The 26,206-nt window shown below is 40.1% G+C and overlaps 1 protein-coding gene across 1 annotated transcript in view; it reads right to left on the reverse strand.

Moving 5' to 3' along the window:
• The window catches only part of ANO3 (anoctamin 3), a 201,549-nt gene extending 178,672 nt beyond the window's left edge, over positions 1 to 22,877 (reverse strand). Inside the window, exon 1 of the mRNA XM_031050410.2 lies at positions 22,724 to 22,877. Within this exon, the coding sequence (XP_030906270.2) occupies positions 22,724 to 22,877 (154 nt within the window). The remainder of the gene's footprint in view (positions 1 to 22,723) is intronic.
• Between the last annotated feature and the right edge of the window lie 3,329 nt (positions 22,878 to 26,206).

Consider the following 26,206-nt stretch of genomic DNA (forward strand, 5'->3'; position numbering starts at 1 on the left):
ACAGACCCAACTTTCTCAGCCTGTCTTCATATGGGAGGTGCTCCAGTCCCCTGATCATCCTCATGGCCCTCCTCTGGACTTGTTCCAACAGTTCCATGTCCTTGTTATGTTGAAGACACCAGAACTGCACACAATGCTCCAAGTGAGGTCTCATGAGAGCAGAGTAGAGGGGCAGGATCACCTCCTTCGACCTGCTGGTCACGCTCCTTTTGATGCAGCCCAGGATACAGTTGGCTTTCTGGGCTGTGAGTGCACACTGCTGGTTCATGTTCATTTTCTCATTGACTAACACCCCCAAGTCCTTCTCCGCAGGACTACCATGAATTTCCTTTTTGCCCAACCTGTAGCTGTGCCTGGGATTGCTCCGACCCAGGTGTAGGACCTTGCACTTGGCATGGTTAAACTTCATGAGGTTGGCATCAGCCCATCTCACAAGTGAGTCAAGGTCCCTATGAATGGCATTCCTTCCCTCTAGCGTATCAACCAAACCACACAGCTTGGTGTCATCGGCAAACCTGCTGAGGGTGCACTCAATTCCATTGTCCCTGTCAGTGACAAAGCTGTTAAACAAGACTGGTCCCAACACTGATCCCTGAGGGACACCACTCGTTACTGATTTACAGCCGGACATTGAACTGTTGACCACAACTCTTTGAGTGCGACCATCCAGCCAGTTCTTTATCCACTGAGTGGTCCACCTATCAAATTGATGACACTCCAATTTAGAGACAAGGATGTCATGTGGGACAGTGTCAAATGCTTTGCACAAGTCCAGGTAGATGACGTCAACTGCTCCACCCCTGTCCATCAGTTCCGTAGCCCCCTCATAGAAGGCCACCAAATTGCTCAGGCAGGATTTTCCCCTAGTAAAGCCATGCTGGCTGTCACCAAGCACCCTGTTGTTTTTCATGTGCCCTAGCATGCCTTCCAAGAGAATCTGCTCCCAGATTTTGCCAGGCACAGAGGTGACACTGACTGGTCTGTAATTCCCTGGGTCATCCATTTTCCCCTTCTTGAAAATGGGGGTTATATTTCCCTTTTTCCAGTCATCAGGAACTTCACCTGACTGCCATGATTTTTCAAATATGATGGCCAGTGGTTTTGCAACTTCATTCGCCAGCTCCTTCAGGACCCGCGGATGGATTTCATCAGGGCCCATGGACTTGTGTACGTTCAGGTTCTTAAGATGGTCTCGAACCAGATCCTCTCCTACAGTGGGCCCAAGGTCTAGGTTTTCACAGTCCCTGTGTCCACCTTCCAAGACTCGGGTGCTGCGGTCAGAGCCTTTGCCAGTGAAGACCGAGGCAAAGAAGTCATTCAGAACCTCATCCTTCTCCAAGTCCTGTGTAGCCAGTTCTCCTGAAAGCTTCCGGAGGGGGCCTACATTGTCCTTAGTCTGTTTTTTAGCCGCTACATAGCTATAAAATCCCTTCCAATGATCTTTAACATCCCTTGCCAAGTTTAGCTCCAATTGGGCCTTAGCTTTCCTAACTTGGTCCCTAACTACCCTGACAACATCCCTGTATTCATCCCAGGCCACCTGTCCTTGTTTCCACCTTTTATAAGCCTCTTTTTTCCTGTGAATTTTTCTCAGCAGCTCCTTATCCATCCAAGGAGGTCTCCTGGCCCTCCTGCTGCACTTCCTTCTAGTTGGGACACAACACTCCTGAGCTTGTAGCAGGTGATCCTTGCATGTTAACCAACCCCCCTTGCCCTCTAGGCCTATATCCCATGGAACCTTGCTAAGCAGGTTCCTGAAGAGGCCAAACTCTGCTCTCTTGAAGTCCAGGGCAGTGAGCTTACTGCATGCTCTTCTCATTGTCTTGAGGACCTCAAATTCGACCATCTCATGATCACTGCATCCAAGACTTCCCTGGAGAGTCACATTTCCAAGGAGCCCTTCCCTGTTGGTGAGCACGAGGTGAAGCAGGGCACCTCTCCTTGTTGGCTCCTATATTGCTTGCAGAAGGAAGTTGTCTTCCACACAATCGAGAAACCTCCTGGATTGCTTGTGCCAGGCTGTACCGTCGCCCCAACAGATATCAGGGTGGTTGAAGTCCCCCATGAGAACAAGGGCCTGTGAGCATGAGGCTTTTCCTATTTGTCTGTAGAGTTCTTCATCCACAGGTTCCTCTTGATCAGGCGGTCTGTAACATATCCCCACAGTAATGTGTCCCATCACTGATTTCCTCTTAACCCTGGCCCACAAACTTTCTGTTAACTGATCACCTGTCCCCAGACAGAGTTCCATACTCTCTAGCCTATCCCTAACATAAAGGGCAACTCCCCCTCCCCTCCTACCGGGCCTGTCTTTTCTAATGAGCCTATAACCCTCCATTCCAACACTCCAGTCGAAGGAGCCATCCCACCATGTTTCGGTGATACCTATTATATCATAGCCTCGTAGATGTGCCCACATCTCTAATTCCTCTTGTTTATTCCCCATGCTACGGGCATTTGTATAGAGGCATCTGATCTGAGCTCCAAATGAAGCCGGCTCAGTGGCTGGAGCAGCTAGAATATTACTACATTGCTCAGAGTATTTATTATAGGTGCTGGCAACTGACTGGGTGTGTTGGGATGGAATGATGCTCCCCTCCCCCAACACAACTAGTTTAAAGCATCCTTGACAAGTCTGGCAAGCCTCACAGCAAAGCCACTCTTCCCTTTCTTTATCAGAGCAGTTCCACCAGCCCCCACTAGGCCTGGCCTACAAATGTGGGCCCCATGTCCAAGACACCCAAACCCTTGACTATGACACCACCCTTTTAACTATTTATTAACCTGTCCAATCCTCCTTGCCTTTGGAAGGTCCTCCCCTGTGTCTTGGAGAATTGTCGAAAAGACTATCTGAGCTCCAGAGCCCCTGACCACCTCTCCCAGGGCTCTGTAGTCCTTCTTTATACTCCTCAGGCTACTACTATCTATATCCCTAGCACCCACATGTATCACTAGAAGCGGTTAATAGTCCGTGGGACTTACTAGAGCAGGCAGCCTCTCCGCAACATCCCTGATCCGTGCCCCAGGGAGGCAACACACCTCCCTTGCAACCGGGTCAGGCCGACAGATGAGCGCTTCTGTCCCTTTCAAGGCAGATTACCCAACTACTACAACCCGCCGCTTTTTCCTGGCGGCACCAGTAGAGATCTTCTGTACCAGTGCACCAGCCAACTGTTTCTGATGCAAGTGCATTTCCTCATCAGCCCCTGCAGGACAGCAAAGCGGTTCTGGGTGGGTACAGCAGATTTAGGAGGAAGCCCCTTGCTTTTAATTGTTCTCTTCCTCCTTTTGTTGTTTTTTTTTTGTTACTAATTCCCAGCTTCCCTGATCAACAGCCTCCTTCTTTCCTCCATGGGTTAGAGGGGAATCTTGAGGCCCCTGTGCTGTTTGGTCCTGGAGCAATAAGTCCTGCTCCCTCTCAGCTTCCCTGACATCTTGAAGCTTACTGACAGCATCCCGCAGCTCAGCCACCTGCTGGAGGAGGACCTCCATCAGGGAGCAGCGAGCGCAACCCTGCCCGTTCTGCACCTTTCCTTCACCAGACCAGTGCAGGCACTCTCTACACTCCGAGCTCTGCACTGCAGCCTCCCCACTTACCAGCTCTGTCTGGGTGCCTACGCTGGCCACCACTGGGTGTCATCGGCAAACTTGCTGAGAGCGCACTCAATCCCACTGTCCATGTCAGTGACAAAGATGTTGAACAAGACCAGTCCCAACACCAATCCCTGGGAAACACCACTCGTTACTGAGTGTGTTGAACTTAAAATTACATAATTTGTCTATTTCAAATTCTTTCCAAGGAAGATGAGAAACAAACCAGAGGAGATGGAAGATGAGAATGGAGGGTGTCCTGGGTTTGGGACAGATGGAGAGAATATTAATAGGAGAAACACATTTTTTAAAAAAAAACTTAAGTTTTTGTATCCATTTGGTGGAGACAGCTTCCTCAGGAGGAAAAACCCCTTCAAACTAGAAGAGGCTCTTTACCCTTCAATAAATCTAAGAATAACAAAGGCTTCCAAAGAAGCTACTGAATAGCAGGGACCCCTAATACAATACCTAGTGCAAAAATCTACAGTCCCTCACCGAGTGAGAATACCAGTTTCATTTCTCTCTCTTAGACTGTGCTTGGCTTGGACATTGCACAGCTAGCTAGTCCAAACTTGGCCTTTTGCAAAATGCTGTGTTTGTACTACAGATAAGCTGAGTATGAAACTCAGTGTTCCAAGATTCCAAGGAAGCAAAGGCTGAGCTTTTGTTTCTTGTAACAACACTCTTTTCATATAAACAAATGAATAAGTGATACTGCAAGCACAGAAATAAAAAAGAAAATCACATTTCACCCAGTACTTAATTGATCTGTATTGTAAGACTTCAAGGTTCAAACCTTCCATCGTGTTAATTGAGTAGAAAGGAAGTCAGAAAGGTTATTGACAGAGAAATATATAAGAATAAAAGCAATTAGCCACAAACCTATGGCTACATTGGTCTCTTTTATTTTCTCCAGAACAATTGCACAATAAGATCAGAGACTGAATGTCTCTGAACCACCATATTAGCATAGTAATTTCTGGTAAGGTAACACAACAATGATTTATTGATTTTTAATGAATGATTCCACCAGAATCTACGAGTCAGTGACATACACGGCACAGGCTCATTTCTTTGTGGAGACTGTGAATTCATATTTTTGGTGTTGAAGATACGCTTCCTCATCGTCAATAGACAATATTCCACACTGAGATACCAAGGTCAGCCAGGAGAAATTCTGCATTCTGCCTGAGTAAATTTGCTACACTTTGATAAGAATGAAAGAAACAAAAAGGAGGGGGGTAGCGGGGAGGATGGAGATGGACAGCACAGGTGTGTGTGTCTTACTTTTAAAAAATACAGAGACCACCTCTGTTACTTCGTCTGGAAACCCCAGACTCAATGCCAGTAGCTTCTGGTAATTCGATAAGTAGGAATTGTTGTAACAATGCTGGTTTTGTACACCACCCCAAACGCTACCAATTACTCCGCCGATTTTAGAAAGTAAAATCATGCTGAAGGACACACATTTGAGAACTGAGGACTTCTGATACTTCAGCACCTGTAAGTATGAGAAGCAAACCTTGAAGACATCAAGATAAAATAAAAGGAATTTCAGCATTTCAGATACTGACAAAGGATTGCAAACTGAAAACAATGCCTCCACAATCATGTTCTTCCTGTTATAGGTATGAAAATAGTAACAAATGTGGAGTTTATCAGTAGCCCAGAATAAGCTTGAAAGAGGCCAAATGGGAAAGGTTGAAGAGTAAACAAGGAAGTCAAAACTTAAAAAGCAGTTGTTTCCTAGCCTCAGTCAGCACCAAACCTTCCAGTTTTTGTTGAAGCTCTCCTATTTAAATGCTGTGTCAAATTTCATCATTATGAAAAAAGCATCTGTCACATCTGCTAATGGTTTCTAAGTAATGTGAGGCTACAGAAATCACAGTGCTATCCCAGAAGCCTTGATTCAGTGCACTGTGGAACAGGAAAGTTCTGTTCACATGGAGCCCCATAGTGATTGTGGAGTATGGTTGCAGAATTAATAAATCCTCCAACCTTCACCTATTTTTCAGCTAAACCAACTCCAGACTAAATTGTCAGTTTTTACACGCTGCACCTGGCTCCCCAGTGTTCTTCAAAAGCAGAGTTAGTTATAGAAGAGCATAGTCTTCTAATGTAGTTTTATAAAATACATCATGTAAATAACTATGCTACATGTCAAAATGGATAATATGAAAAATTGACAAATTAATATGACTGTTACCTTCTCATGTTTAATTAGTTGAGATTCTTACATCAACAGTCAAGTATGATGATTTTCCTTATAAATACTAACTTGTGCCCAAGCTAAATAAACTTATTAAACAATCTGAAGCAATAAAGATGAAGAACTAACATGTCATGCTTAGTCATTAATTCTGTTCTTCGTACGCAGTATCCAATTTCTGCACTAAATGCCATGTGAGCGAATTCTGTGGACCTTTATTTTGCTGAACTATTGAATTTCTAGTTGTGGCTTTTCCCCAAAGATTTGCTGACATATACTGCAGCATTACCACATAAGTCTTGTACATTCAGGATCCCCATACTGTGATACTAGGAAACACTCCTCATTAAAACAGATGCAAAGACAAAAAATTTAAAGCTCACATTAGTCGCTGAAGAAGTGTCACTGAATCTAATGGAATTTAAGATAAGTTTGAAAATGTAACATGTACATCACAGAAGTGATTTACATCAAGGTTTCTTATTTAAGTAAAAACTACAGTTGTATGCTCAATCTCCAAAAGGCTTGTAATTTTAAAAAGCCATTGTCTTAAAAGGCATTTTGCAAATCCTCATCCTTTCTCTAGGCTGGAATTGCAAAGAGTTTTATAATGAAAAAGAGTGTCAAGAAACACAAAAATCCAGTTAACACACAGCTGGTAAAAGTCCTTGTTAATTCTATTTGTTAAACAGTTCTCTTCCCTGAAAACTACTGGTTTTCTAACAGTGGAGGGTTTTCATGCTTTTGTAAAAAGAAAGCAAGATTTAATCAGGAAATCTCCATATTCTGTCCTTAAAGGATGTAATTTTCATTTTTAGTTCCATACAACAAAAGCTTTCCTGAGATGACTAAGCTTACACTTCCTCCCACTACACCTAGTTTTTAATTTTAGCTACACACACTGAAACACCTATACCAGATTTTAGCCTAAGCACCTGCTGCAAGAACATCACCAAGTTAAAATTCACCATCAGAATTTCGTATTTTAATCTGTTTGAGATCTAGTGCCACTACCCACATTTAAAGACTAAGTTCTGATAACTACTTACTGTTTGACTCCACAGAAGTTTTGTCTTTTTTTTAATTGAAATTAGTTTCAAGAAGGAATAATCAACAAAGGAGCTTTAAATTCAAGACATAGTGTATCTGTGGTATACTGATGCTGTGCAACTATTATTTACTTGAGAGTGTTTTAAGAATTAACTGACATTCAAGTCAACATACATTCTATCCCCATGTTGTGCTGCAGCTACCCAAAGCTGATACAGAGGAATGCAGACTGAGGCCCAAAGTTTCTTAAACAAACAGCCTCGGTCCCAGTGCTGCTGTGTTGCACAGAGGGGGAAAAAAAAAGAACTTTGTGCAGTCAGGCTGCTCCGTATCCCTTTCACAGGAAAATGCATGTACATGACATGGAGACAGAAGCACAAGTACTTACGACAGCACTGGGTACTACGCTGTGGTGTTAGCAATGTACTGCCTAAGAGGGCTGCTCACACAGCAGCAAATTCAGGAGCCAAGGCTTCTCCCACGACATGCAAATATCAATAGGAGTTATTTGTACTCCTGCTTGGAGTCTCAGTCTGTTGGAGAATTCTTGTAAAGCTATAAAATGTAATTCATACTGTAATGGCAAAAGGAAAATACGTGACTATAGTAGGATTCCACTTTTGGGAACAAAATGATGAGCTTGAGTCTAAACACTCACACCCTTGAGTTGCTATAAACAGTTCTTTAAAAATGTGCTTGGATTTCTTAGAACTCTGCAGTACCTTTTGTTTCCATTTGATCACCATCTTCAGAGTGAGGAATGAAATTAAGAGCTGATTTGGACCCTGGGAGCTTTGTTAAAGAATAGAGCAAAGGAGCTGGCTTGTTGGTAGTTGCTTTGTAGGGAAAATATTCTACTGGATTGAAAGTCTTTAAAAACTTTACAGCCTAGTATCAGGTTCATGGCAGTTATTTAAAGTTTTTAAACAGTATTTGGATCATGTTTTCTAGTATTAATTGCATCTCTAATGAAAGGAAACTTCTGGTGAGGGCACTACTCAAGTCTGACAGCAAGTAGCTGCTCTAGCTTGTTGTAAAAATTCCAGTACTTTACTAATAAAAGCTGGTGTTGCAGAACAACCCTGGATAACCTTTGCTAATTAAACAACAAGATGGTATGTTCTTTTATGTGTTCAAATAGCATATTTAAGGTTTTTTTTCTCCTACTTCAGAAAAAAAAGATGAATAAGAGAACTTTTGCCCTGCTCAGCAGCAGAGACTTAGTCCCATAGCATCATTAAACTTGTGGCATTATCATAGAATCGACTAGTTTGGAAAAGACCTTTAAGATTGTCAAGTCCAACTGTTAGCCCAGCACTGCCATTAGGTCCATCACTAAACCACGTCATTTAGTCCATCACTAAACCACGTCACTGAGGGCCTCATATGCACAGAGCTATTTGTGGAGGACAGTTTGAACAAAGCTACGAAGCAGTGTGGAATATGTGGTAGTTTCATCTTTGCAATAGTCATCTGGGTTTTTATACCCCTTATTTTTAAATCTTAAAAGCAGAGAGGGAACATTCAGGCATATGATTCTGTTCTACTTGCCGTTACATATCTGAAGCCTGGATCTCACCCACATCTTTGTTTCACTCTCACATTGTGGAGACAGTGTTCTCACAGGAGAATGGATATTTGGTACATGAGCTCTGAATAACTCCGAGGGATACAGCAAGGCTGTGGGAGGCCAGAGAAAGCCTAAGCAAGCAAGGTAAGAAGAAGCTGGAATTCACTGACTTATGAGAACTGTGGACTGTTGGCAAGCGTTCGAGGTCAAGTTCTCACACTTGTGCTTAACCAATTATATGTTAGTTACTAAGGGTCCTCAAGACAAGTATCCAATAATGATATGCCAAATTGCTGTAGGTGTGTGTAAGCAATAGTATATAAGGAGTTAATGCTTTGCAATAAATGGCCTTTTGTCTGATCATATTGATCTCTGACTGAGTCCCTTCCGCAGCAGCACATGGCATGCACAGCAGGGAACAAAGGAGTGCTGAGTGGTTGCCTTCCCAATCTGTTCATATGTATATATGCACTGTGAGTTGTTCCAGGGTTTAGCAAGATCTCAAATCACCACATAAATGCTTCAAAAACGCATGCTGCCATGAGCTTGGCACATCCAGAGATTCCTTGGTTCTCTCCCTTATCTTTTCAGGAGAAACAGCTAAACCATTTTTTCACTCTAAGCTGTTAGTTACAAATTCATTTCTGCAGATCTATTGACAAGCACTACTCCAAACAAATCAACTTGCATGTCTATTAAAAAAAAACAAAGTGAAAAAAAAATCTTTCTTTGAAACTCATCTCAAGTTTTCCACCTCAATAGCTAAAGCTTTATGATTAATATTTATTTTTTTTCAACAGAAAGATTAATGCTTAAAGTACTGGGGGCTGGAGCACCTTGCATACAAAGGCTGAGAAAATCAGGGCTGTTCAGCCTGGAGAAGAGAAGCTCATAGCCTTTCGGTAACTGAAAGGGCCTACAAGGATGCTGGAGAGGGACTCTTCATCAGGGACTGTAGTGATAGGACAAGGCAGAATGGATTCAAACTAAAACAGGGGAGATTTAGGTTGGATATAAGGAAGAAATCCTTCCCTGTGAGGGTGGTGGGGCACTGGCACAGGTTACCCAGAGAAGCTGTGGCTGCCCCATCCCTGGCAGTGTTCAAGGCCAGGTTGGATGGCGCTTGGAGCAACCTGGTCTAGTGGAAGGTGCCCCTGCCCATGACAGGGGGCTGGAATTGGATGAGCTTAAAGATCCCTTTCAACCCAAGCCTATGATTCTGTGTTTTATTCTTGCTGAATTACATCCAGCAAGAATTATTAGGTATGTCCAATTAATAATACAATTAGAGAAAAATTGAAAAATGTATTAATTATTTGTCTTTTTAAAAACCCACAGCAGCTTTATATGATTTATGGCTGACCAGCTCCTTCACAGTCTTGGGCACATCAGTCAGAACTTATTTTTCCAGAAACACTGCGTGGACCCATACTGTGCAGAATGCAAAGAACTTGAGTGTCTGATTCTTTCAACTGAGGCTCCTCAAACTCCTCACATCTCATTTTAGAGCAAAACTGCCTAAATAATAGCAGAGAATATTCCTTATTACTGCAGGCATTCAAGTTTACATATATGGTATACATCTCAGATCTCGTTTAGTTACGACAACTGCACCCACAAAAAAATGCCTAGAAGCACTGGCTTCAAACTTCTCCTTATTTGAGTTCTCTTATTTACAGAATGTATATCTTAAAAATACAATTTTGCAGATTACTTTGAAAACTGAGAGATTAACAGTCGCTTCTTTCTTGCAAGAATCATAGAATCACAGAATGGTTAGGTTGGAAAGGACCTTAAGATCATCCAGTTACAACCTCCCTACCATGGGCAGGGACACCTCACACTAGACCATGTCACCCAAGGCTCTGTCAAACCTAGCCTTGAACACTGCCACGGATGTGCACTTCTCTGGGTAGCCTGTTCCAGTGTTTCACCACCCTCACAGTAAAGAGCATCTTCTTTATATCTAACCTGAAATTCCATTGTTTAAACCTATTCTGCCTTGTCCTATCACTACAGTCTCTAATGAAAAATCCCTCTCTGGCATCCCTGTAGGCCCCCTTCAGATACTAGAAGGCTGCTATGAGGTCTCCATGCAGTCTTCTCTTCTTCAGGCTGAACAGCATCAATTTTCTCAGCCTGTCTTCCTATGGGAGGTGCTCCAGTCCCCTGATCATCCTCATGGCCCTCCTCTGGACTTGTTCCAACAGTTCCATGTCCTTTTTATGTTGAAGACACCAGAACTGCACACAATGCTCCAAGTGAGGTCTCATGAGAGCAGAGCAGAGGGGCAGGATCACCTTCTTCGACCTGCTGGTCACATTTCTTTTGATGCAGCCCAGGATACAGTTGGCTTTCTGGGCTGTAAGTGCACACTGAAGCTGGCTCATGTTCATTTTCTCACTGACCAACACCCCCAAGTCCTTCTCCACATGGCTGCCCTGAATTTCCTTTTTGCCCAGCCTGTAGCTGTGCCTGGGATTGCTCCAACCCAGGTGTAGGACCTTGCACTTGTCATGGTTAAACTATATGAGGTTGGCATCAGCCCACCTCACAGGCATGTCAAGGTCCCTCTGGATGGCATTCCTTCTCTCCAGGCACAGAGGTGAGACTGACTGCTCTGTAATTCCCTGGGTCATCCATTTTCCCCTTCTTGAAAATGGGGGTTATATTTCCCTTTTTCCAGTCATCAGGAACTTCACCTGACTGCCATGTTTTTTCAAATATGATGGCCAGTGTCTTTGCAACTTCATTTGCCAGCTCCTTCAGGACCCGTGGATGGATTTCATCAGGTCCCATGGACTTGTGTGCATTCAGGTTCTTAAGATGGTCTTGAACCAAACCCTCTCCTACAGTGGGCCTAAGGTCTTCATTCTCACAGTCCCTGTATCTGCCTTCCAAGACTTGGGTGGTGTGGTCAGAGCACTTGCTGGTGAAGACTGAGGCAGAGAATTCATTGGGAATCTCAGCCTTCTGAAATCCAGGGTAGCCAGTTGTCCTGACAGCTTCTGGAGAGGGCTCATGTTATCCCTAGTCTGCCTTTTGTTTGCAACATACCTATAGAAGCCACTTCCTGTAATCTTTAACATCCCTTGCCAATTCTAACTGGGCCTTAGCTTTCCTGACCTGATCCCTAGCTTCCTGGACAATGTCCCTGTATTCTTCCCAGGCTGTTTGTCCTCACTTCCACCTCTTATATTCTTCATTTTTAATTCTAAGATTCCTCAGCAGTTCCTTATCCATCCATGGAGGTCTCCTGGCCTTCTGCCAGATTTCCTTCTAGACAGGATGCAACACTCCTGAGCTTCCTTAAGACGGAAGAGTAAGATAGCAAAGGAAAGCATGAAAGTAATGGAAATAGTTAAAAATAATTAACAGTACGATCATGCTGTTGACACCAGCAGAGAAAGTCACAAAGTGTCCTACTAATGAGAAACAAGTCACAGTATTAAAGGATTGGGGTAAGAAAAGTTAAGGTACTGGAACTACCCAAAAACTAAACAACTGTTTTTAAGAAAAGAACTGAAAATGCATGTTTAAAGCGTGTTATGCTTGGAAATAGTAATTACTCCACAAGTGAGAGTAATAAGAGAATGAGTGAGAAAATAGATTTTAAAAATAAAAAATAGACATGCAATGTGAAGTGAAAAGTCAGAAGTGAAATGAAACAGAATCAGAATTGTTAATGGACAGATGAAAAAGTTACCTTTGTACAAAGGTCAAGAAAGAAAAACTTAGCAATTTGAGCAGAGAGGAAGTCTGTTTCAAATGCTCTACACAGAGTGAATCAAAAGGGAGAGGAGAATATGTTCTGATCATGAAGTATAATGACAGCAACAGACCTTGTGAAACTTTGAAAAACATGAGCTACATAGAAAGAAGAGAATCACCACTGGTACCAAAATATGAATATAAGATTAGGAGGCAAATTCCTCATGTTAATTATGAAGGTTTAAAAGATGATCAGTTCTGGAGGGTCTTTTAGTTTTTTCCAGACTCCTTTAAGCATGCTTTGCCCCAATTTTGAGCTAGCTAAAAGCAAAGACTAAACTCTGCATTTTTGAAACTGAAAACAGATTTTTCTCAATCTGAGTGCTACACCTCCTGCAAGACTTCAGTGCTTCTTAGGCTGGTTAAGTGGTAGGATGTCCTTGAGACAGCACTGGAAACATGGCCAGCAACATGTTTTCCTGTTCTCCTTTTCTCTGAAATAGCAGATACTGATTGCTGCCAGAAGCAGGATACTAAACACTGTAGATTTTGACCTGAGCCAGTGTGGAAATTCCTGTAAGTCCTATGAAGGACAGAAAACAGAAAGTTCTGTTCCAGAGTTCCCAACTATATGTTCTTTGTTTTTTCTAGCAAAGCAAAAAGCAGAAGGATAGCATATGGAGATCAAAATTATAACACTAGGAAACAAGGTTTTCTAAAAATAATCACTTTTAATTCTGCTGCAATAGATACTATTAAGAGAAAGAATAGAACATGCAAAAAACGCATAGTATCAAACTTTGTGAATTTTCAGGATGACAATGTCTATAAATGGGACATCTATTTGAACTTCTTTGAATGGCCCTCACTATTTCCTTCCTGAGCTAAGTGAACAAGCTAGTAGTATACCCTCTATAACAAGTGTATACAAAACTGCATTTTCCCAGAAATTAAGGAAAAAGATATAAAAACATCCTTCGTTTGTTATATTATTTAGTTAAGTTAATCACAGAACAAGGCCAAATCACTCTCACGGATGAAATGTCAACATTTGGAAGAAGCTTCATTCAACTTAGTTTTGACCATCTTTGAGTTCTGAAGATTTATGTTTTCCTCAGGTTTTAATAAACAAAAGTAAAAAGGGCACACAAATATACAGCTCTTTAATCATTAATGACTCAGACTTTTTTTTTTACAGAAAGGAAATCTAACAGTGCTATCCCAGAATACACTTGCTATTTTTACTACTATTTTATGTCTAAAGTAACATTGAGTTTTGTCAACAGAAGTGAGCTATGACAATTGGCACCTCATACCAGGCATTCCTCAGAGCCACAATGAGCAGCCAACTCAAGCATCTAAGCAAAATAAGGGTTCTCCTTCCCTCATTCTTTGTTTTCTCAGAGACAACTTTCAGAGTCCATGCATTTTTCAAGACATTTTTAGGAAACCCACAGATAAATCCAATTATATTCTTGACTGATGTACATCAGAAATTGACTTTCCAAAAGACTAGCCATAATCCAGGCTTTAGTCTGTCGTGGTGCCGTTGAATAAAACAAGACGGTTTGGCTTGACAAGACTTACAGGGCAAGAAGCTCTATTCATTAATTGTTGTTTCTTTAAAATTGCACTAACAGAGCTTGCCTTAGTGAGGATCCTAGCAGAGAGAGCATGCAATCTTGCATGTCTTATCCTTTGCAAAACAGACTGTAGGAACCAGGAGCACAAATCTATGACATAGCAACATGAGATTTTGACGGTGGTTCACTTAAATAATTCATTAGTTCCCTTGTTCAGGTTCAGCAAAATGTTGTTGAGGTGAAGGAAAGGTTGAGTAAACAAATACCCCTACAGAGGAGTTTTCCTTGAATATTTTATAATCTTTTCTTGCAGAACTGAAAACTTTTGAATGGAAAGAGTGTGAGAGCAGCTTTAGATTGACAAAATAAAAATGTTTGGAGTATAAAAGGCAAAGAAAAAACAAGACAACATGAGAAAAATTTTGCACTAGGGACTGACTCAAGTTCTTTTAGTAGCTTCATGGAATTCTGATAATTAGACATTTTTCAATGCCTAGGTAAGGAAAGAAATCAGGTAAGGTAACAAATCAGTTTTAATGTCTTATTCACAGTCCCAGTGCCATGCACAGTATAGTTGATCTGTTATTCCTTACCACAGAAGGAAAAGAATGTGAGAAAACAAATAAATTAAAGAGTAATTAAAGCTACTACCAGAAAAATGATCCTTGCAGATAAATGTAAGAAAGAATTATCTTTCCAAAGGAAAAAAAAAAAGTACAAGAACTTCATTGTTTCAAAATATGCAAGAAAAAGGCACTGTAGAAATTAGCTTGCACTTAAGGACTCAAATAAGACTGATACAGTTCATCTTCAACAGACATCAGCCTGTTTGTTCGAACCAAATTTGTTAAACATTTTATTACCTTTCTTGTTAGTAACATTCTGAAATAATTAATATTAGTAGCAGACTAAACCATTAGTTTACATATAGCACAATGCATTACAGAGCAGAATAGAAATATAACAGCAGAATAAGGAGGGCTATTGCTTGCTTCAAAGATTTATGGTACATGATGTAATGTAGGATGCTAGTTTTGAAGTGCTATCTATTTCATTTTGATACAGAAAAGAACACTGTATTTTAGAAATAGTAATCTTATATGTTCAAGCAATTATTAAAGCATTAAAACAGAAACCCAAGGCTAATTCTCTTAATGAGAAGTACATAGAGCGGTTTGGCATAATCATATGTCCAAGAGACAGATGTATTTCGATCTAAGTGACTTCACCATGCTCCCGAAAGGCAGGAGCACAAAGATGATAAAGGTCTAAATAATTACTAAAACTTCTGCCTATATAAATACATAACTCCTGCAGGTACCATCTCAATTTATTATTTTACCAGCAAACCAGCACATTTTAGGATTGAGACTAACAGGCAGCCAAATTCTTTCTTACCGTTTACTTCAGGAAAAACACACTTGTCTCTTCCAACACCACTCAAAACTCTTTCTATTTATAACATTCAGCTGCCTGCACAGATAACTCTGTGTATAATTCTCTCTCTCCCATGATGTCCCTTCCAAATATTGCTAAAATTGTGTTTTCAGGAAGTTTTGATGTTTTCTTTTTATAATCAGGTTAACTTAGGTCATATTAAAATACTGGCATAAATATCACAGACATATAGAAAAACTGCTAGAGTTTCTATACATTTTTGATGGTATAACAGAAACTCAAATGTTATTAATACACATAAAAACAAACCCAATCATAAACAATAGCTTATAAAGCATGTACTGACATAACTTGTACACTGATTATATGCAGTCTAGCCACAGCCATCAGATCTTATAATAACGTCTGTGTTCAAAGATGGAATACAGCTATTCTGCATGACCAGGGGAGCATCCTTTGTTTACCTAAGTTATTGATACATGGCCTTCAGTCTACTCTATAACACTTATGACCTTCAGGCTTGCTCTTTTAAAACATGCTGTTATAATAGCATGTAGAGGCCTAACCCCAGACTTAAGTTTCTAAGAAACCTGTAATAATTCAGAAACCTCTGCATTCACACTGAGTTATCTTCTAACCTGTATTATACTAGAGACCTGCCTGTCAATTTATGCTCTTTATTCAAGAAGAGACTAAAGCACACAGACCCGCTTCTTCCAGCAACTAAGATAAAAGCATTTAATTGCTGCATTCAGGCTTTGGAGGTGTAAGACATACTCTGCTAAAACGAAGCAACTCTTATTCCCATTTTTTGACCTTCGTTACCATGTCCTCATTGATCTGTTTTCCAAGTATTAACTTCACCTCCCCTATCAGGGAAAGTTTCAGTAATATCTGTGAGGGCAGCATATTCTTTATGTAGACATACTTCATCTATTACTACTGAAGGAATCTGAGAAGGAAAATCCACAATCATAAATCATTAGAGTGTCTTTACTCAGAGTTAGCTGACCCACACCCCTCTTGCATCGAAAGTAAATATCTCATTAGAGGAAGGAAGAGGACAGAAGAGAAATTATGCCTCTGGGAAAAATTAAATTTCTATATCCAGCTTAGTTTCCATTTCTTGTAGCCATGTAAGGATAGAAGCCAGGAGCCCCAGGGGCAGAAGTGAATCTCTCAGTATGTTAGACCTCACCACAATCACTGAGTTATTTATTAGCTGTGGGCTTATTTTGTGTATTGTTCACGAAATTTTGGTACAGAAGTCAGCACCAAAGAGAGATAAAGATTTCCCAGTGGTAGCTTATAGCACCATTTCGAGGCCAACGAGCAAAAAAGACTGACCCTTGCCCATGCCTCAGCTTGAATCAAGACAAACTACATGAGTCCCAGTCTCCATCCGCAGATGAACAGACGCACCTTCTCCCTGCTTTCCCCTATCACCTGCAATCACCACACAAGATGCCCACTTCATTTTCAAAATGGGCAGCATTTTACTTATGATGATTTGGACATACCAAATTCTGCATCCAAGGGAAAATTAGAATTCAAGACAATGTTACTCATCAGAAATAACTAAATACTTTCTGCTGCATTGAGGTTAGGAGGCTGATAACTTATATTTCTGCTCTACTGCAAAATTAATTATGATTTTTGATAACTTCCAATTAAGTATTGGTTTGACATAGCATAACAAGTAAAAGGTTTATTTCTGAATATTGATCTTCCTGACCTGAGTCTCAATTGCCTCTTGAAATAACAGAAAACTAACCTTTTGTTTTACAAGAGAATATAGAAGAGGGAGAAAGAAAAATAGCACCTAATCTTTGTGCAAAGATGACTTTGCTAGTTTTTTTTTTTCGCTTCAAGTAAACACACAGTTTCAAAAATTGCTTTAGCGTAGGTGTTTCAAGTCCTGACTCTGCATTGCACTGCAGCTTCCTGCAGAGCTCACTGCAAGACAGGAACTGCTGCTGGATTGCAACCATTACACTTAATTTCCTGTGGTTTATGCCTGTTCCCTTCTTGTTTTTATTATCTAATCCTAGTGTAAGTAATTACAGAAAACTGGTGGTGTGGTACAGATTTACACACAAAGCTACAAGTTATTTCTTCAGTTCCCAGGACGCTGACATGCGAGCATGATCGGAGCACTTCTCAAAATTGAAGTGAAGAGAAAAATTAATTTACTAATTAAACTATATTCTCAAATTTGTAATTAGAGACTTGGGTTTAGCAGATTCGCAGTAAGCAGAAATAGTTTTATATTTCAGGAATGACAGAAATATCTTCACTAAAGGGATGTTCATGTAAGTCTTTGCAGTCAAAGAAATTTGAAGTACAAGCTGTGGATAACTTCAGATTCCCACCCCCCACTAAAATGCCTGTTAAAGATTTCCATTTCAATAAAGGAAATGCTCTTAATTTTTAAGACAATGTTGCATGACTTTGCGTTCTAGTTCCATCTGATGTCATAAAGCACACAGTTTTACTCTTCTGCAAAGCAACACTCACGGAACTGCCTGCGCATCATGAGTTTTTCAGAGGGGTGATGTAGCAGGCTGTCTAGAGAGGTTGCTGGGAAGGACAAAGGCAAGAAACTCAGGGCTCATTCTGCTGCTGCATCTCACATAGCCATCTTGGAGAGGAAAAGAGGGGCAGACAGATGTGTGGAAAATTGCTAGATTCTCGTTCTTTTTGTCATACTTGTTCTGGTGGCAAATGAGGACAAGTTTTGCTCATCCTGTCTTCTTAATCCCCACTCATTCTTATGTCTCAGAAGGGACTTTAGTTTGTGTTGGTGAAACTCTACCAACTACCCCCCTGCTCTTCTGACTCCTAAAGACTCTTCTGCCCCTCAAGACCTGCTAAAATAGAAAAATACAGGTTTTTTTTCCACCAATATATACATGCTCACTACACTGATGGTCTTGAAGGCAAAATACTAAACACTTGGAAGTATTTACTCAGTTACATCATCTTTACCTGCTACATCCTGTTTCCTTTTCCCTGAGCAACTCATGAGCCTGGCTGTGGTGTCTGTGCTACATGGATCAAAACTTTTTGCAGGAATGTATCCTTCAATTTTTAACCCGTTTTAGTTGATCTAAATTTAATGCTGCATTTTGTTCCTTTTATATCATCCCTGTGCTGCATGAGGGTTTCTGATATATAAATAGACCAGCAGTAAAAATAACTTCTGAAACATAGCCACTATTATCTGGAAAATAACTTTCACATATCCCTGCCCCCAAAATCCTCAGTAAAAGAACCACAGAAAAGGCAGAAGGAGAAAAATTTGTTTCTCCAGCTCAGCATTATTCTACCAAAAGCCACAGCATCAAATCTATGTGAATTAATGCATGTCTCATTTCAGAAGTTTGAGTGGTGTACTCTGACTCCCCCCACACACTTACGCTACGAAGACCTTACTTATGGCTCATGCATTGTTTTTTTAAATACATATTTAAGAGGTTTCTTCTTTCCTGAATAAGTGTTACTAGGACAAAATCATCTCTAGGAACATATTAGAAAACCTAGGTGGACAAATGTTTGAGTATCATTTGTCTTACTGTTGCAAAACAAATATTAGGAGATGGTACATGATTGTACATTGAACGCTTTCAGCCATGTCCAGATTAAGACATGAACAGAAAAGCATATATCAGGGATAATAAGGTTTAAATCTGCACAAATATTTACAGCTGCAATACTGAGATTAGCTTTGTTTCCAGTGAGAAGTCTGAACAGTAGACATACCAGGCACTGAAGGAAATTCTACCAACCATATCCTGGGCTGCATCAAAAGAAGTGTGACCAGCAGGTCAAAGGAGGTGATCCTGCCCCTCTACTCTGCTCTTGTGAGACCTCACTTGGAGTATTGTGTGCAGTTCTGGTGTCCTCAACATAAAAAGGACATGGAACTGTTGGAACAAGTCCAGAGGAGGGCCACGAGGATGATCAGGGGACTGGAGCACCGCCCATATGAGAAGAGAAGGCTGCGTAGAGACCTCATAGCAGCCTTCCAGTATCTGAAGGGGCCCTATAAGGATGCTGGGGAGGGACTCCTCACTAGGGACTATAGTGATAAGGCAAGGGATTGCATGTTGAAACTTAAACAGGCGAAGTTTAGATTGGATATAAGGAGGAATTTCTTTACTGTTAGGGTGGTGAGGTACTGGAATGGGTTGCCCAGGGAGGCTGTGAATGCTCCATCCCTGGCAGTGTTCAAGGCCAGGTTGGACGAAGCCTTGGGTGACATGTTTTAGTGTGAGGTGTCCCTGCCCATGGCAGTGGTGTTGGAACTAGATGATCTTAAGGTCCTTTTCAACCCAAATGATTCTATGATTCTATGATTCTAAGTGATAAGTCCCAAAGGTTTCAATAATGCTCCACATGGAAAAAGTCTGTATTCCATACACAGAATTTTAGTTCAACAACACTACTGTTCCAATTCTAGCAGTTTTACTCTCTGTAATATATTCTGACATATAATGACATTAAGCTGTGTCAGGGGAGATTTATACTGGATATTTCATCACCAAGAGGGTGATCAGGTATTGGAACAGGCTTCCTAGGAAAGTGGTGGAATCACCATCCCCAGATGTAGATGAGGCTCTTAGTGACATGGTTTGGTGGTGGACTTGGCAGTCTTGAGATAAAGGTTCAACTCTACTATCTTAAAGGTCTTATCCAACTTAGCTTCTATGAATCTATTCTATGAATCTTCAGATCCCAAATAAATAAGCCTTAGGATTTGTACTTGCATCAGAACTGAAAATTGAGTGATATACAGAAAGTTAAGCTTATTTATGGCAACATTCTTTCTCATTTAACAAGAGATGTAGGGAAGTAATTTCACATTTACATCCTATTGCAAAGGGTTTGGTTAAAGCAGGAACAAAATTAACATATGGTTAATGCTTTCCTGCCCCAGCAACAATCCCATTTTCCATTCTGAGAGTGGACTATTTCAGGACACCACTTTGTAAGAGTATTTACATTTCTGTATTTGCACTGTTAGGTGTTATATTTAAAATTAACACATCAGTTCTACAAGAAGAAAAGTGTTTCTTAAGTGATAATCTGTCTATAGTGAATTCTCTGGTTTATATACAGGAAGTCATAATACAAGCACAGCATTATAGATTTTAAACAGTCTCATAACAGACTATGTGAACAGGAGGTTGAATAGAAGGACATGTTCTTTGCTGCCATTTTTTTGTAGGTTCACAATTATCACTTACGTTTCATAGCTTATGTACTTTTTACTACCATTGGTTGGTGATTTGAATAATTTGAGGAGAATTCTTCAAATCCTCAAAATGGACCCACTGGAAATAAAAAGGAGCATTAAACCTAAATATAAGAATCTCAAGCAGAGGGTAGAGTCCTATGGCTCAGAGGAGACAACACTAGTAAACTTCGGTGCAGCACCTTGATGTAGGATGTTGATTTCATTGAAGATTTTCATACTGCTATTGCTATCTGAAAAAGAATCAACCAACTAACCCTGAATTTTTAGAGAAAAATTTCAGTTACTTCCAATAGCTCAAAGTTTTAATTTTCCTGTCAAACTGCATTGTTGGGGAATAGTCTGCTCATGAAGAAATAGGGTCTATCATTACAGTATAACTTTGAGCTGCTTATGTTTAATAGCCATGACTGAGCAAGTAGAAGTGACATGTGGAAGCCAAAGAGGTCTGTTTTGTACTCTTCCATTCAGACTTCAGCCAACCCAACACAACACTGGAAACTAGAAAGGGCTTGCTAAATTTAAACACTGGTAAAATACATATATCAAAGAATTTTAGAAGGCAAAATATGAGATTGCATTTGCTTGAATTCATCATTCATTAAAACGCCCAAAATACTAAACCCCAAAATGCTAAGACAACGTATCATTTATTTGCTTCTTCCCATGATGTAAAACCACAAACCAATAAAATCCTCAAATTCTGACAAAACATTGTCAATGAGGCTTGTTAGCATTGTTCCTGCTTTAGTCATAATAAACTTTTTGCAACGAATACAAAGAAATAGTAATTCTTTCCAAAAGAAAATGATTATTTTCCAAATGGAAAAATCCCAACAAGGAGATTTCATTTTCTTTATTACCTCCTTCCTGCAGAACTCTGAATGGGGTAGTTCCATAAACAATACATTGCTCAAGCTGAAAGTTCTTACTCTTTATCAACCAGGTAGGCTAGAACAGGTTACTTTGGTGTGTAGGGAACACAGCAAAGTTTATGACTTAGCACAGGCACCAACTTTTTAATGGAACTTCCTTGGGGTAGGAGAGGTTATTTTTAAAGTTATGCTCTAGGATACCAGGGGAACAGCCAGCCACCTGACTCCTGACCTTGCAAAAACCTGCTTACATACAAGACAAACTTTCAGAAGTGTTTCTTCTGAGAAACTCTGCTTTACAAAATCTAGGGAAGGCTTTATAGGAAGTAAAATCAGAAAGTTTCTATTACTGAAAGCACAAGATATGTTTTTCTTGCAAAAGAACAAGTAGCATGACATCTCAACCATTTGGCAATTTAAATGTGTAAGAACTGATTTATAAGTAAAAAATGTTCCAAAAGTTTGTTACAGAGTTACGAATATCAAAGCTTTATTTACACATTCACCTACTTTAGCCAAGTGAAAGTTGCAGTTCAACAACTGCAGGTTGCTTGTCCTGTCACAGGATAAAGTGTCACTGATATTCAGATACTCTCCATTTGTCTTGTCTGTGTTTTGTTCCAGAGATCATAAGCAAGTGAAAACATGATCAAAGACAAATTATCCCTTGGGAGTTATGCAAGTCAAAATACATATGAAGTCCAAAAGAAACCAGAGGAATCATTCTTGAAAGGTGTTTCCTAAGTAAATGGCCATCCAGTACTTAAGAAAGTTTTAAGGGCATAACAGATGTCATTGATTAACTGCAGATGGTTAGATATAACTATATCCCCCTTATATTAGTCATTGCAAGGCAGCTACATGCTGTGTTCTCTATGACTATTAATTTTCAGAGAAATCGGAGTTTTTTGATTCTTATTTCATTGACATTTTTGGGGACCTATTGTAACTACATGTAACACCTGCCAACAAATATAAACAATCCATGAACCATACTGGTCATGAGAAAGTAATCTTATAGCATATGCAGTTCCCCCTTTACAAGCCCTGATGTGGTTAAAAAAACAAACAGTGAAAAGAGAAGAGGAGCCACACTTTTAAGCACTAGAGAGCATACCTTATATTCACACTGCCAAGTCAAATAGCAGAGCAGCTGCTGGGGTTGCTTTAACTTGCACAAAACCCATGTCATGTCCTATAGAAAGCTCATCTTCTAGGTAGTGCTAAGGCAACAGTCTCCTGGGCTCTTCTTCCAGCAATTCTCTACATCCAGAGTGCTCAGGAGGCACTGAATTTTATTTAAACACACACATTCTACCCTATTTCTACAGTAAAAAAATACTTCATATAACGCATGCCTCTATGTGACAGCAACAAAACCTTTGTTTTCATTATTGGGTCTTACAGTTTACTTTCAACATGTTACATGAGTAAATAGACACAGATTTGAGGAAATAGTTTATATAAACACATGCTTACCAGCTGGTGCAGAATGCGAGCAGTGAAGTTGAAAAGCATGATAACCGGCACACAAATCACTGGATTTGCCTTCTTTAAAATCTGACTTGGAATCCTTTTTGCTCTCAATCTCATCTGAAGAAAGCTTATCCAGTTCAATTATCACAGCTGACATTGTAATACAGTCTTAGTACAAAAATGAAGCGGAAGAAAAGAAAGCACTTTAAGTTCAGCTTCCCCAAACTTGCAGTTTTGGGGAAAATTTCCCAAAAATTTCCCCTAACTGTATAGTGCAAAAAAATTTAAGTCAATGACTGAGAAACTGTATTTCCCTGAAGCTGTTCTTCCAGCTCAGTGGCACTTGCTAAATATTGCAGCTCATTTCTAAGGTAGAAAACTATTACTTTAAAAACTTCTTCTGTTCTTGTAGTGACAGCAAGGCACCTCTGTGTAGCAGCTACAGACATAATAAGGATAAGTGGAGACATCTGTATGTCTGCTAAGTTGTGGATTTACTAACTTTGTTGTAAGACTAATTCACATTGTTACCCACTGGTCCAGCTGGGAGGGGCTAAGCAATACCAATGGAAGTACATCCCTCACGCCAGCCCAGCAGAGCCTGGCAGCTGCACCATGGAAGTTACTTGTGCCACAGTTCTGTTTCCTCAGGCAACACTCGGGTCTTTGTCTGGGATGTGTGCAGCAAGATAAATGACTACAAGCTACGTTGTTCCTTGAAAACAAGAACTAGTTCTCAGTTTCTCCGTTTATTATTTCAGAGTCTTGAATCTGAGAAGTTTCTTTTGAGGAAAAACACTGCTAGTAATATTGAGCAAAGTGGTTTAGGCTTTTGAGCTTTTTATTTCCTTAGATACAAATAAACCTCAAAAGAACTCGAGACAAGAAAATGACCCGTTTTTCCACCAGCCAGCAGTCAAGTACAATAAGCAGTACCAAGGGAGTCACCCACTGGCGATGGTGGGAAACGCCACAGCCGCAGGGCTGAGAAAGCATAAATTGTAATTTATGAAAACATACCACAGGAGAGATTTTAGCAGAAAAGTTGCCAAGGCTTAGCTAGAGAAAGATGAGATTGTGATTTGTCAGCTATTAGCACCCTATCACTTTCTTAGCTTCTCTTTGCTCAGTGCCAAAAAAAGAAGTAAATAATGCAAGAAAAACCTATGAAGCCATGCAGCTTTTGCTAAACAGAAAAAATCCAAACACACTAAATTCAGCCTGATAGGAGTGAATTCTTAGAGCTGCCTCTGCTCATGTGAGTCAGGTTTAAACTGAGCTGCTGCTGGTACCTGCAATAATCTCTATGCAAGCAGGGAGCAGATGGAGATGCCATGTGGAGGCACTGGACATCATCAGACAGGGACTACCTGTTAAAAAATAAAAGGCAATGTTCTAATGGGACACTTCCTTAAGCTAAGTGAATTTATAGGAGGAAACTTCTAGATGGCTTGCAATCACAGCAAGGAACCCAAGTGAAGTAACAAAGCTAATGCTAATAAGTAGAGCAACATGGAAAAGGGACTGAACGAAAAAAAAATCAATCAATCACAGGGGAAGCTTTTTTCCAAGGAGGCCAGAAATAATATCTGGCAGCTGTCTAGTTTTCATTTCACTCCAATTAATGCATGTCAGGGGTAGGAAAAAGGTTGGTGACAGTGTCACAAGACTCAAAAAAAAATTAGTAACGGCTATCTAATAGGGAAAGCAAGCAAATGTATAGTGTTTGGAAGGCAAACTGAGCACAGCACACACCAAGACAGGACAAGGAAGTAGCAGTAAAACAGACTTGCATTGCATCCTTTAAAAATTTAAAGACTAGTTATGCCTTTAGTGTTGGCTGAAGTAGCCTGATTTTGCTTTCTGAAAGAAATATCCCCCAAACGAAAATGCAGACTGATAAACTTGTGGGAAATTCTACAAGAGGCAACAGTCCTGTCAACTGATCTCAAACAAAATCTGTAGTTTAAATTGCACTTCCCTATTTATAAATACGCAAACCATGGAGCTGCTACTTAAATAAATCCAGTACACCAAAACTTCTAAAGGAAGCAGAAGCTTAATCTTCTAATGACAAAGCATTACAAATGCTTAGAGGGAGAATTATTTTTCAGTGTCCCAAGAATTTTATACTTTCCTTGTCTCGGTTCTTGTAGCTTTTCCTGGATACATGAGCAATTTCACCTCCTGTACAAATATCCTTAACTGAAGATTTTAAGTTTCTCAAATTACATTAATCTCAATATGATTTAATTTAAAAATCAAGCACCTTATTATTATTGCTACTGTTATGTTTCCCATGTAACTGAATATTTAAGTCAGTCAAGGGCATTTTAATTCTTTGTCAGTCTGTGACTATTTCTTTATTTGTACAAGGGATTTTTTATCCTCCTTGATTTCATGAATACATCAAAAGAGAGGGTACTGTTCCCTCCAATTTAGACAATCCCCAAACTGTTCTTTTCTCTATACACATTAAAAGGCGCATGCAAAGACCCTAAACTGTCAACAGCTCTGCTGAAGGGTAAGGGCCATCTTTTAAGATGGAGAAGATGGCAACATATTATAGAGAAATTGGTGGAAAGCAATTTTCTAGGTCTGATACACAATAATCTATACTTATTTTTAGTTGGCAGTGGAAAACTTGAAAGGCAGCAGATGCCTATAGATCTTTCCCTCCTGCTAATGCAAACCAGAGGTGCAGGGCCTAACACTGCATCTGCTTTCACCTTGCAGAGCTAAGCCAGCCTGGGAGCAGCTGAAGCCTTGCTTCATCTGGCACCTCTACTTCCCTTTGTACCTCTTTTCCTCTCCTCAAACAGGTGTCAAAACTGGGCACCTGAGCTATTTGCTGGTTTTAATACATTTTTCTTTGTCAGGCAGTTTTGAGTTATTCAGTTTCTTCCTCCCTGCACTATCAAAGACTGTCACTTCTGGCAAGATAGCTGAACAAGATCTTTGTATCTATCATGTAATTTTCAAAAGTTCATTTCAGAGCTGAATGACACGCATATGTGTTTCTAACCAAACCAAAAGCACCAGAACGTGCTGTTCCTTCGCACTGTCTAAACTATTTGACTACTATTCTAAAGCTGTAAACAGTAATTGCTTTCAATAAATCTGGTTATTACACACTCGTATTTTTAAATGATTTTCTATTTTGTCATACTTCTAAATATTTGCCATACTTGAAAATATGTGTCCCCGATCTGTAAATACTTGTAGGTTATGAGATGTACCTGAAAGTACATTTATACCACTGACTTTTTTCAGAGGTAAGAAATCTAAAGTTTCTAATCCATTCATCTTTGTCGTGGTTTAAACCAAGTCCCCCAACTCCCTGAGAGTTAGGAAGGAGAATCCAAAGAATGTAGCCCCCACGGATTGAGATAAGAACGGTTTAATAGCTAAGGCATAACACAATAATAATGATACAGCCAATAACAAGTGAAAAGAATACAACACCCCACCAGCCACCGACCCATA

The sequence above is a fragment of the Melopsittacus undulatus genome, chromosome 8 (genome assembly GCF_012275295.1).
Source record: "Melopsittacus undulatus isolate bMelUnd1 chromosome 8, bMelUnd1.mat.Z, whole genome shotgun sequence".
Taxonomy (NCBI): Eukaryota; Metazoa; Chordata; class Aves; order Psittaciformes; family Psittaculidae; genus Melopsittacus; species Melopsittacus undulatus.